This window comes from Poecilia reticulata, chromosome 5 (assembly GCF_904066995.2).
Source record: "Poecilia reticulata chromosome 5, P_reticulata-male-v2, whole genome shotgun sequence".
NCBI classification, from domain to species: Eukaryota; Metazoa; Chordata; class Actinopteri; order Cyprinodontiformes; family Poeciliidae; genus Poecilia; species Poecilia reticulata.
Genome location: NC_088834.1, coordinates 22,159,103 through 22,172,357, shown reverse-complemented (window position 1 = coordinate 22,172,357; position 13,255 = coordinate 22,159,103). Strand labels below are relative to the sequence as shown.

The 13,255-nt window shown below is 39.4% G+C and overlaps 1 protein-coding gene across 4 annotated transcripts in view; it reads left to right on the top strand.

The window, feature by feature from the left end:
- Positions 1-13,042, top strand: part of LOC103464932 (histone deacetylase 7-like) — a 48,856-nt gene extending 35,814 nt beyond the window's left edge. For all 4 annotated transcript variants that reach the window (XM_008409345.3, XM_017304996.2, XM_008409344.3 and 1 more), the window contains 6 exons: positions 2,018-2,115; positions 6,228-6,346; positions 6,611-6,744; positions 6,825-6,909; positions 8,787-8,934; positions 9,600-13,042. In XM_008409345.3, coding sequence (XP_008407567.1) covers positions 2,018-2,115; positions 6,228-6,346; positions 6,611-6,744; positions 6,825-6,909; positions 8,787-8,934; positions 9,600-9,621 — 606 coding nt within the window. In that variant the 3' untranslated portion in view covers positions 9,622-13,042. The remainder of the gene's footprint in view (positions 1-2,017; positions 2,116-6,227; positions 6,347-6,610; positions 6,745-6,824; positions 6,910-8,786; positions 8,935-9,599) is intronic.
- Positions 13,043-13,255: the final 213 nt, after the last annotated feature.

Genomic DNA, 13,255 nt, shown 5'->3' with positions numbered 1-13,255 from the left:
CCAAAGTTAAAAATTAACTTATGAGATAATGGAGGCCTTTAATTAGTTAGCTCCCTGACAAAACATTTCAAGCTTTGACAGATAAATCATTTGTCAGTTTTGGGCTTAATTTGTTTATCTAAATCCAGCATTTTATCCTTGAGCAAATATCTGTAACTTCAGATCGTTACTGTCCAATTATGTTTTCTTTCATAATCCCTCAGTACGAACGCTTTATAAAGCAAGTTTAAAATATTATGGTCTTCACTCGCCTACTGCAAGTCTTCCATCGTCCTTGTGTGAGCAATATATCTGGGACACTTTTCAAACATGTTTATCCAGTGAAAGCACCATGGAGACGTTTTACTGTATGTTTTAGTAACCACTGTGTATATGTTTACATTCGTACTTCTGGCTGAGAAACTTTGAGGCCTTGGAGGTCAGGCCCTCTCAGCAGGATGTATGAAGCTGAGTTGTGTGCCTGTCTGAATCCAAGAAATTGAGATGCCTATGTTTCCTTCCTGTGGTCTTACCCAAAACCAAGTGAAATGACTACCCCGGTCAGTTCAATTGACCCCATCCCATGCTGACATTTGCCACTCATTCAATCCCCCACATTCCCTCCTCTCACGCTGCCACCCTCCCCCACGATAATACTCAGTGCTCTCCCATAAAATCTCACGAGGAGTGCACATAAAAACGCTTTTCTGGGCTTGGATGTGGCTTTGCCTGAAGTGGACTCGCAACCTCTGAGGAGCAGTGTGGTAAACCTCTGGAGTCTCTCTGTCCCCTGTGTAGGTATATATCTCTCCATGGGGTAAGGGGTGTGATGTCATCATCATAACACAGAGCGCGGAGTAGCTCACAAATACCAGTGACGGTTTAATTCAGTCCAGCAAGTCCTGAAACATGAAAGCGAGACAGAAAACAAAGAACAGCGCAATGCACTCGGAGCTATAGCAGAAATGGTATGTTTGGTTAATGTGCGTGTGCTTGTGTATCTGACTGTGTGCACAGGCGCATGCATGCTGGTACATTAACAGTTGGCAGAAGACAGGAGGCCTCATGTGTTTTTCGTTTGCCCTGCGAACATCCCGTCCACTGAGAAGAATGGAGACAGACTCTCTGTGATGCTCATCAGCATTCTTTCTCTTTCAAGCATCCTCTCACACCCATACACTCACACTCACTCTCTCTCTCTTTCTCTCTCACACACACAAAAGGAAATTACCATACATTGTTGCCAAGTGGCTGTCAATCAACCTCCACCATTTCTCCCCAAACTGACACATTGACTGATGGAGAAGGGTTTGGGGAACAGTTAAATGGCTTCTTGCAGGACTACAAAGAGCGAGAGACAGGAATCCTCAACTTCTTTCCAAAATCCAGGCCTCTGTTCACTTTCTGCCCCGAGTAAACGAGGTCAACCTGAGGGAAGCTTCATCAACTCTGCCTGGCATCCGTCTCATTCAAAACATGAAGAAGGAGTTGTGGAGAATGGGATTCAATATTTTCAGTTGACTCTCACACACAGAACTCATAATTGACAGTCATTATACTTTACGTAGATGATCATAGTTTATAGTATATAGTATATTCTTAATACACTGGGGGTTTTTTTGTAGACCAGTCAGTATTCAGCCCATTTAAGTTGTACATTAAAGCTCGGGAACTATAAACGGCTGTAGCTCTGCTCTGGCTCAGTGATTTACAAAGGCCAGTTGACAAACTGTATAGAAATCAAAATGGAGGGACAGGGGTGTTGAATTAACAGCCATCCGTATTTCATTTAGGAATCATAATCACTCCCTGATGTTGCCTTAAGAGATGCAGTGACATTCCCTCTGTTGCTGCAACACAAAGTTTTGCAACAGCAATGCTAACTTTGCAAGCATTTGGTGCAAATCTGTCATCGTCGTGGAGTTTCTCAACTTCCCCTCAGTTATTTACTTTTTTTTTTTTTTTTTTTTTTTTGACATTCTCAGTGATCGTTTCTTTCTCACAGTCCCCCTGTTTTTCCTGGTCTGCTTTTATCCAGGTGGGTGTAGGAGCGGGTAAAGGCTTCAGTGTCAATGTGGGATGGACTGGTGGTCTGGACCCTCCAATGGGTGATGCAGAGTACCTGGCTGCATTCAGGTAAATAAAGTTTTCTCTGTACTTTGTCTCATTTCTGGTCCATTTACATAAAAGTTTACACCTCAAAACTTTCACTCAGTTCAGTATTTCACAACTGAACCCATTGATAATTACATGCAAATGCAAAATATTCTTTTAAAACCAGGAGGTAGTTCAGGATAATCATAGTTTTTTTAATACATTTGTTAGCTTATTATGACATCTATTATATCAATCTCAATCTGTTTTAAATCACCATTGAGGCTTTTGTTAATTTGTGTAAAGAAGTTGTTCGTCTGTTATTCTTTTATAGACATTGATCAACTCATGATGACTTCTAATGTCACTGAAATTTACAGCTATGTTTTTTCCACATCCGTCTTATCTAACTGAGCTTTTGTAGAGTTAAATCAGACCTAGTGTTGTTTTTGAATAAGGATGACTCAGACAGGAATGCATTGATTAAGATATTAAACATACTGTGATTTAGTCAAAATTAAAAAGTTGAATGGGTACAGTAAGTACATCTACACATTTCTTTGCTATTTCCTCCTCACATTTTGAGTTTTTTTCTTCTTTGAACTGTTTATTCATATTTAAGTTGTAAAGCAAGTCCTGTTTGATTCCTGAATGGTGCTAATACAGAAAATGAGGCTTTGCTAGAGCAGGAGTATGGGTAGATGTTATTTTACTTTTATATTTTTTCTAATACGTGGTATATGTATGATTGCATAGTCTTTAACACCAAATGTCGTAAGCAAATTACATTACTGACCCTCTGCTACTATTTACAATCAGAATATTGAAATTCTGACATTTTGCTTCTGCATTTTTAAAGCCCAAAAGAATACTTAGTTGCTAAATAGTTACTCAAAAAAGTGTTGTGCATGTCTATTTAGTCCCTTTACCCTGAATAAACAATAAAATCCAATGAGAGCAATTGCCTTTAAAGTTTCACCTAAGAGTCCATATGTGTGTGTAAAAAATATAAACGTTCTCTGAAGACCTCAAAAGTTTGTTGGAGAATATTAATGAACAAGCTGCATCATAAAGACTAAAGCATCAGGAGAACGTTATAGAGGATTGAAGCACTATTAGGTTACAAAACAATGAGCTTTACAGAGCAATCACCTCATAGAGCACTGTACAATTTATCATCTAAAATTGTAAAAAAAAGTGTGGCACAACTGCAAACCTATCAAAACAACCATCCTGTAAGCCATATACAGCAAACATGTGGAAGAAGGTGTTCTGGTCATATGAGACTACAATTGAAGCATACAATAGAGTGGATGCCTCTTTTCAGTAGAAACAAAGAAGATGGTCACAGTTTATGAGAAGATGGATGGAGCTAATTACAGGACAATCCTGAAACAAAACCATTTTAATATGCTGCAAAAGACTGGAAACTGGGGTGGAGGCTCTCCCTCCAACAGGACAATAACTCTAAGTATAGCTAGAGCTATGTTTAGCTCTGGCTAATTTACAAATAAAAAAAACAGTAAAAGTCCAGAACTAAATCCAATTAAAATTATTCAGCAAAGGTTAAAATCAATTTTTAGAACTGCTCTCACTCCAATCAGAGTAGGGAGATTTTGCTAAAGAAGCAGTGAGAGTTTCTCTTCTCCAGAAGGCTGAGCATAAATGCTCTATTCAATTTTTTTTATATTTTTCTGTATAAAATTTTTTAACTATGCTTCCTTTTCCTTCCACTGCACAATTTTGTGCAACTTTCTGCATAAAATCCATGCAAAATATATTGATGAGTGTGGTTACAATATGAAAAAATGTTAAAATACACATGACTTTTGATTACTTTTGCTAAACAATGTACACTCTTTCCACATGGTTTACTGTTGTTTGGATTAACAAGTTGAAGTTCTAGTGGAAACACGCTGAACAAGTTTTAAATGAAAAACACTCAATCTTTTTGGAGGTGCTCCCTAAATCTGCAACACTGAGCATGTAGCTAAAGGTGCATCTTAATATTTTTACCATTTAGCATCACTGAAAGGCAATGCAAAACTTGTTTAAATCGCATTATCACTTGTACACAGATTGAAAATGTCCAGAAAAAGGTAATAATTGTGGAAAATGTACTTTTTGGTGAGTTGCAAAGATCTACAGCTAGGAGCTAAAAGTGCACACCTTTTCTCCAACCAAATTTTTCACTTCATTCAAACTGTTAGTCTTGAATGAATGTGGTTTGGTGGTGCGCTACACTGCAATGAACACAGAATGCATCTGTCAGCAGCACTGGCTCGCCACCAGATGAATAAAACGCTATGCGAGCTCTTCATGGTGCTTGCTTCAGACACAGTGGGTGGGCCCCTCATCACAGGAAAGATGCTAATGAGCTAACCCATACTGGTAAAATCCCATCGACCCAATAGGCTGTCTTGAAACACTATGCCTAGTGTTTACTGGAGTTCTGGATCCCGATTAAGAAACAACTGATCCTTTCCTGAGCAGGCGTCTGGCTTTAGTATTTTTCACCCAGTTTAGGAAATTGCAAGTGCTTTCATGTGTAAAACTTCCTCAGCTAACCACAGTATAGTACTGTATTCTTACTTTTGCCATGAAGCTTACATCATACAAGGGTTGTCTAAAGGAGGAGCATTCTGCTGGTGCAGGACCTTTGTCACATAGGATTTTGGGTTCAAGCGTATTTTCTGAATAACATTTACAATTGCTGGATGTCAGAAAAAAGTAGAAGCATTGTGTTTGAGTAATTAAAGTTGACTGTCAGGGTGTCGGGTGTATATCATGCTGTACGGTTAAAAAAATAGAGAATGCATCATAATTTCACCTTAATGCAGTTAAGAATATTTAAACTTGTGCCAGTTCTGTGGCTCGATATGAATATGTAATTTGGATGACAGGGTGTTTTAGGCTGTGTGTGTCTCTTACAAATGGAAAAGAAGTTTGTTGTTGATGATGTGAGTCTGTTTTGGGGTGTGTATTAGTGGCAGAAGAGATCCTGTGGTTGATTGTGGTGGTTGGGTCTCCATTACAATCAACAGAGGGCTCATCATCACCGAGATCAAGAACCATGACGTTATACGTGTTATTAAAACAGCCAAAATCTGAGGTGTGTCTAATCACAGGTAGCAGTGCTGACGCCTGTTCATTTCCAACCGGTTACTGACAATGAACTTATGGAGGGAAGGAGAATACAGCTGAAGAGAGAAGAAGTGGGGGGTGCATTGTTAGGGAATCCAAAGGCGGCGTAATTAGGCCCAATGGATCCCAGATGGCTGGCTGTCAGTGACGTGAGAAGAGGGACGAGCTCCTAATAGGAACCAGACGCGCACAAATGCCTTTGAACTGCCGCTGAGAGAAAAAGAGCGAGTAAGAGGGAATCAAACGCGGCATGGGCCATGCGCTCTTGCTAAATAACTGGCAGCAGGAGAGAACAGGAAGGAAGACGGAGAGTAGAGAGGCTTGGAAAGTGGTCTCTGCTCAGTAAAGTCCACAACATGAGGACCTTTCATATAAAAAATAGAAAGTATTTTTCACTTAGAAAAACATGTTTGGTGTTTGCACCTGTCTACCGTCAGGTCCTTGCTGGGCTTTTTTTTTTTTTTTCCTGTAATTACAACAAAGACATTTCTTCTTTTTATCATCAGGGTTCTGCTTCACATTCAAACAGTTGCACAAATTTACACCTGGGAGGTGCACCACCTCTTAGGGTTGGCTGTCTTCCAGCCGTGGATCAAGAACTGAGATCAAGCACTTGGCGCTTTGCCTTTGATAATTTTTTTCTTTTCATCATTTTAAAATGGAAGAGTGTGTTCAGCCCAGTAAATGCTTGTAGTTACCATCTCCAGATATAAGGCCTCCACTGGACGGACGTTCTAGTAGAAATCACTTCAACGACCCTGTTTTAATTTTGTTGTGCTGGCATCGTAAATCTTTTTTTTTTCTTTTCTTCTTCTTCTTTCTTTCTCCGTCCTGCTCTGAAATGAATCCAATCACATTATGACTACTCCTTTTTACACATCATTATGTTTTATTTACTTCTAACAGTTTTCCTGATCACCTGTTGAAATGGCGAATGGGCTCTCGGATTTCCTGTCGAACGTGAAGGATTGGGCTGTAACGGCTCTCCGTTTTCTCTCTCTTGTCTGCAGGGCTGTGGTGATGCCTATTGCCCACGAGTTTTCCCCGGATGTGGTCTTGGTCTCTGCTGGTTTTGATGCTGTTGAAGGACACCAACCTTCATTGGGAGGATACACCGTCACAGCCAAGCGTAAGGAGCAGCCAGAGCGCACTGTGTACACTCATCAGAGCTTCTCAAAACAGTTTAATACCTGTATTTGTTATGCGTCTCACATTTTTTTGACAGACATCTTTTTTTCTTATGAAACCTTTATGACACAAATCTGTCAAATTGGCATTATAATGATGTAATAAGAGCTAAAAACAAACAAACACTTATTTAAAAGTGAAGCTTTTACTGAATTTTTGTTTCCTTTTCAACCAATCTGTGTGTTTTTGGTTTGATCTCTTCTAGTTTTTGGCTTCTTGACTCGTCAGCTGATGTCGCTGGCAGGAGGCCGGGTCATCCTCGCTCTGGAGGGGGGCCATGACCTCAAAGCCATCTGTGATGCCTCTGAAGCCTGTGTCAGCGCCTTGCTCGGCATGGAGGTGAGACGTGTCGTGTCTCGTTCCACAGATTAACACAGCGCGTCACGTCCTCAGATCACTAACTGTGTGGCGTGTCTCAGGTGGAGCCTCTGTCCCAGTCACTGTTGGACCAAAAACCCTGTGAGAATGCGGTGCGCTCTCTGCAGAGAGTCGTCCAGATCCAGGGTGAGAAAGACAACGTCAGCTTTACTGCGAAGAATAACATTTACAAGGGAAAAAACGGTCAAATAAAGCAAACTTATTAGTTGTACTTGGAGTAAATGTACTCAGTTAGAGTCCCTTGTAAAGCTTTGCAAATTTGAACTTCCTAGCAGTCTAAATACAACCGTTCTGTAAAGCTTCAGAGATTTATTTTCAGAACATCGGTGAACAAACATTATTATAAAGACCTAGAAACACATCAGACAGGGCAGGTATGAAACTGAAGAAGAGTTAAACATGTTATAAACAAATATCATTTGGACATTCTGATGGAGCATTTTTTAAGTCCATCATTCAAAGGTTTTAAGAGGCTATAAAAGATGGAGGTTCAAGTTCCAGGAAGACAAAAACACTAAACAAACAGCAAAACTCCACCCTATGAATGTTCGAAGTTGTTTGGGTAATACCCACAAGACTTTGCAGCAGAAAGTGTTTCTACCTGATATCAATTTGGAGGGGCAGAATTTTGCTCCCAAACAAAAAAAAAAGTCCAAACCATGTATCGTTTTGCTTTAGCTAGTGGTATCACATACAATCCCAACCAGACGTAGCGAAGATATTGGTTGCAAAGCGACAAAATGTGAAAAAAGTTCACGAGTCATGAATACTTTGTGAGACACTTTATGTTCCCCTGCAGAATTTTGCAGCACTGATTGAGTAATTTCTGTTGTAATGAGTCTAGGGCACACTAACAAAGAAACTCCAAGCCTTGCAGATAATTTGTACAACAACTGTCACAATAAATAGGAGCTGAAGATAAATTTCCCTCAGTCGGCTGGAAGGGAATATACAGGCTTGCATCAACAAATATTTTTCAGGAGATGATTTATGTGGGCCACATTGTTCATACTCCTTGGTGATGAATGAGGTGTATGCTCATATTATTTGATTACATTATATATATATATATATATATATATATATATATATATATATATATATATATATATATATATATATATATATATATATCTCAACCCTATAAATACCTTATGTAAATGAGGCTTTTGAGTTACTGTTGATATGGATCAATAAAGCCTTAACAGAATGTTTTATGTTAACGATTGATTGTTTTCCTGTCTAGTTTTTACCCAACAGTTTGTCTTCCTAGCGTTTCTGTTCTCAGTAACTCGTAACAATCCCCCTTTTCACTCTATTTAACACGTTTTGACCTCTTTGCTTCTGCTCTCTGACCACCTCTCCTCCCTTCCATCCCTGTCTCCCATCCCTCCAGCCGTAGTACAAAGCAGACACACACACACACACACACGCACACAGCTACCCTGGCTCCAATTATCTTCAAACACTTCTCTGGCACACGACCTTCGCAACATCCCCTCCTGATTGCACACAAATGTTATCCCAACCAAATTAGATTAATTAAAAATATTTGAATAGCCACAGGAATGTTAAGCCCATAATTCAGGCCCGGGGTGAAGTATATGTAAGTTGTATGCTCAGCCAGAACACACACACTTATAGAGAAGCAAATTTACAGTCGCTGATTTCTTTCTATTTTCTATTTTCCCCCGTTGTGTGACAAAGGACTGTGAGCCCTGAGAGAGGAGACTGAGTCTGAGTTTACATTTCTGAAATTATCAAAACGGATATTTGGACCAGAGGCTGTTTATACCACAGCCTTTGCTTATATTCACATCAAACATCTACATCTAGCGGATCAAACAGCAAGCTGTACTTTCGGTTAGCTCAGGCGTGTCCCCTCAAGGATGAAGTTCAGGATGAAAACTGGAATAAAACCAAGACTTAAGCCATTAATCTTCTTTTTTTTATTCCCAATTTTTGTATCCTTCCTCTTGTCCATCTGTTCCTTTTCCTCTCAGGTGAGTTCTGGCAAAGTGTGAGGAATTCAGCCACGACTGTGGATCTGTCCTACCTGCAGGCGCAGAGACACAGATTCAGGCGAGACTCGGACAGCGAAGCGGTCAATGCCATCGCCTCCCTGTCAATGGGGTCCCTCACATCAGAAAGGTAAAAACAAAACAAAAAATTGCGATTATTATCAGCTTTGCCACGTTTGAGTTTTATCCCCACTCAAAACTCAAAATTGGATCCAATCAGCAATCTGTGAGGAAGAATATAGATACGAGCTGCACTATCTAACAGTGCAATAAGTCTGGCTTATTGGACAGTGGGACAGCAAGAGAGAACAAGACGTTCTGCAGGTAACAGGAAGACTGAACACCCTGTTTTATTCTTTTGAGCTTTCAATGTCTGTCGGTAATGAAACTTGTTGGTTTTGTAAATGTCACAGCTCCAATTCTCGATGGAATACGCACAAAGGCCAACCTTTTAGTAATGCTAACCACACTAATCACTGGTTTAAGATGCTAATGACAGCTTAAAATGTCAACTCTATAAACAGGTTTTCTTTCTTTTAAGAGTGTGATGTTGTTGTTTTTTTTCTAGAGTTATAAATTATTTATGATTGTTCACTGCACAGTAACAGAAAGAAGGAAAGAAAGCATTCAAAACATACTTTTTAGCATATCTTCCTATGTATTATGTTTCTTTTTTTTTGTTTTTTTTTTTATCAGAATTGGCAAAATTCCAATCAGTTCATCTCTAATTATCTACAACCTCAACATAACAGTATTGCATTTTATGTCTAACATCTTTCTCTTTCTGTTTTAAAGGAAACCGCTTGAAAGAATGTGAAGAAAAAAAAAGACCCATCTGAGGAAAGAGCGACCCAATTAAAGCTTTCAACTCAGACTCAGTGGAAACATGCGCGCACACATGCACGCACACACACGCACACACACACACATATGCATTTGGATCATCACTGGAACATACAAACCTGCATTACTACTGGCTGCAGCACGGCCACGGACTCAGACACTCCCTAAGGAACAGTCTTCATCTTGTGCCACATTCATGTCCCCAAAAGATCTCCCCTGCCTTTTCCTGAAAGCAATATTGATCACTGAAGTTAAAAGGAAAAAAAAAAAAAAAAAAAACTTAAAATATGTCCAATGACTGAATAATGAAGACCTGGTGAAACAGGATGTAGCATGAGCAGAGATGAGAATTTGTTACTGATTGTGGCGAAACCTGCACGGACCACTGAGACTTTTTTTTTTTTTCCCCAGCAAACGTGACGGCAGGTTAATGGTGATTTTTCTTCTTTTTTTTTTTTTCCAGCACTTGACAAACATCGAATGAAGGAAAAAAGATCAGTTTATTCTGATCGTCTTGCACTGTGATCGTTTTGCAACTGGACAGGAAGCGCGCGAAGCGTGACGACAATCAAACAATTTCGTTTGTTCAAGTACTTCATTTGAATATTCATTTCTTTTTTCTTTTTCTTTTTTTTTTTTTGACATATGGCACACATTTCTGTGGATGTCAGCATGAGATTTTCTTAAAGAGATCCAGAGTGAAGCTACAGTGGAATCTGAGATACATATGTTTCATATTGTTTTCTGTGTCCACATATTTTCTTAAATCTCTTTTTTCTTTCTTTCTTTCTTCCTTGGCCTGTCAGCCGAGCACATGCAGCAGGAGTTTAAATAGCTGCAGTTATTGTTATCACCCTCTGACAGATAAAAGAAGACACATCATTCTTTTATAAAGTACATCTTAAATATGTAGAAATACCATCGCATTGGTGGGATTAGTCACAGTTTAGAGCTAATGCCTTAAGCAGCTGGGGTGTCGATATTATGAAAGACAGATATGAATTTGAACAAAGCTCCAGTTCGTTGTGATCACTCTCTAAAGATCAGATACAGCCGGAACCAAAGACGCCCTGTACAAAAAGGGACGCAGACATATTTTCACTCTCTATCTGACATTTAACTTTTCCTGCTTCAGGTTAGTTAATGTTCCCAAAGTTATCCATGTTTGTTCTTTGCCTGAGTAATGACTGAGGTCCACTTGGACCGAGTCTTGTATTTTTTTCTTTTTTTGAAATTCAGAAGTTTACATGCGTTAAGATTGAAATGCTTTTACATAATTTGGGAAAGCCGAGATGATGACGTCATAAGCTTCTGATTGGTTAAGTCACAGTATTTGAGTGAAACTGAGGCAGACCTGTGGATGTACTCGAAGGCGACGCTTCAAACACACCACTTATTTGTGTGACTTCATGGGAAAATCATCAGATAGAGAACCGAAGGCATCCCTGGTCTGGTTCATATAATATATGTCCGAATTTGAACAGCGTGGACAATCCAGTCATCAGACTGGTGTGAAAAGTGTGTCAAATCCCAAGGTTCCCCAGTGAGGAAAAAGCAATTTCTCCCAAATCAAACATACTCGGTATCTTAATTATGTGGTCTGATGAAACTTGAGTTCAAGTGTTTGGCCTTGGTGACCATTTAGAGTAAACAAAACGGGGAAGCCTAAGGGCCTGAGAACACCATCTCATTCTAATGTGACGTAGCGAGTCGGCAGCATCACGTCTTGGGTCTGTTTTGCTACCGGAGGGACCGGCGCGCTTCATGGAACAGACGGGATCGTGCAGAGAGATGATCATGTTGAAACATTGAAGCGAGAGCTCAAGACATTGGAGAGAAAAAGGTAAATCTGGGCGTCAAATGGATCTTCTGAACGGAAAATTTTGTTTCATGGTGGCCTGGTGACAGCAAAACGAACGTTTTGCACTAGCCAACACGAAGCGCAAATGAACAACTTTATACTTCTAAGTCAGTTTACAAACGTGACTGGGACAAACGTCACTTGTGAGAAGCTGGTGTAAGGAGACCCACAATGTCTGGACCCGTGTTGCATGTTTACAGGGAATGCTACCAAATACTAAGAAAGCGCATGTAGACTTCTGAATTTGACAGCAATAAAAATGATCTTTTTCATTATTCTTTCTGACATGTTGCTAATAGAATAAATTTAATAATTCCAGCTGACCTCAAACTGGCAATATTTAGTCAGATTAAATGTCTAAAAGTGAGAAAGTTTGTCTTTTTACACACTGTATGTAAATATATGGCTTCAACTGTGTGCAAAAAAAAAAAAAGAAAAGCCACATTTTGGTATTTTGAAAGATTGTTACGCCTTCAAGACCTTCAAGACAGCTCCACACATGGACAAAGTGCACTTAACACCTCCCTCAGAGATCTCAGCTTTGATGTTGTCAACTTTGTGAAGTGCACCAGTGTTTCTTTTCCTGTGGAGGATCGTTCCTTCTGTGTCTTTTTCCGACTCTTTATATATTTTTAATACCGACAATATGATGCGTGTTTTATATCTGTAATTTTATGTTGACCGTCACTTATCGGCGTTGACCAAACGAAGGCTTTTCACAGCTAAAACGGAGCAACAGAACCCGAAGTAGTTGATCATATAGTCGATGATGTGCGTACAGCGCGATTGGACACAGGTTAACCACAACCACAGTTTATGAGAAAAATGTGCTGTCCATAGATTGGCATGTCCAAAAAAAAAAAAAAAAAACTTCAAAGCCTCTGTGAATGTTTCTTTTCTCTTTCCAAACAGTCAAAAAGCATCAAAAGCACAGATACATAAACAAATCCATTTGACATTACGTGTATTTATGCTTTCAGATTTGGCATCTTTTGAAGTGCTCTCTGCGTGTCCAATGCAGTTAAGACGGTGCTAAAAACCAGTGCGTTTGTTTTTTTTCTCCCTCTTTTGCTCTTTCCTGTGTGTGACATTGAACATGCAGCTCAGCACCTGTCCAGTACTTGTTGATGTAACGAAAATGTGTAAACCACATGACGGGGACGGAGCGGCCCGCATTCGGCATCTTTCTGCTCCTCGAAATAGCTTTTAGTGGGGGGAAAAAACCATGACATGTCTTATGTCTTATCCTTTTGTCTTAATGAATGGAAAGTTTGTATTTTGTATTTGAACTCAGAGCTAAAGCCTTAAGACCAAATTATTATATGATGCTGACCAACCTGTGAAGGTGACCTTAACCATGTGGAGCTTAAACAAAACTGGGGGCCAAGTCCAGTTCACTGATAACTGACTGTATGATTTTACTTTTTTTGTACAGTGTAAATAGTGCCTTACCCCCCACCCCCACTTTTCCCTGCTTTTTGACTTTTCTATTTTGTTTTCTATTTTTAATAAACATAACTTATACACATTTGAATGATTGTTTTATGTCCTCTAATTTCCTGTATACGTATAACAAGGTGGTATGTTTTTTTTTTCAGGCATTACAATTAATGGAAAACCAAAATTAAATTTCTTTGAAGATTTGAATATTCTATAAGGTGAATACCAAAGTTATATTTAACAGAAATGTTAAGAGTTACACAATCATGGCTGCTGACGTGAAGGAGGCGCTCAGCAATGCAGATGA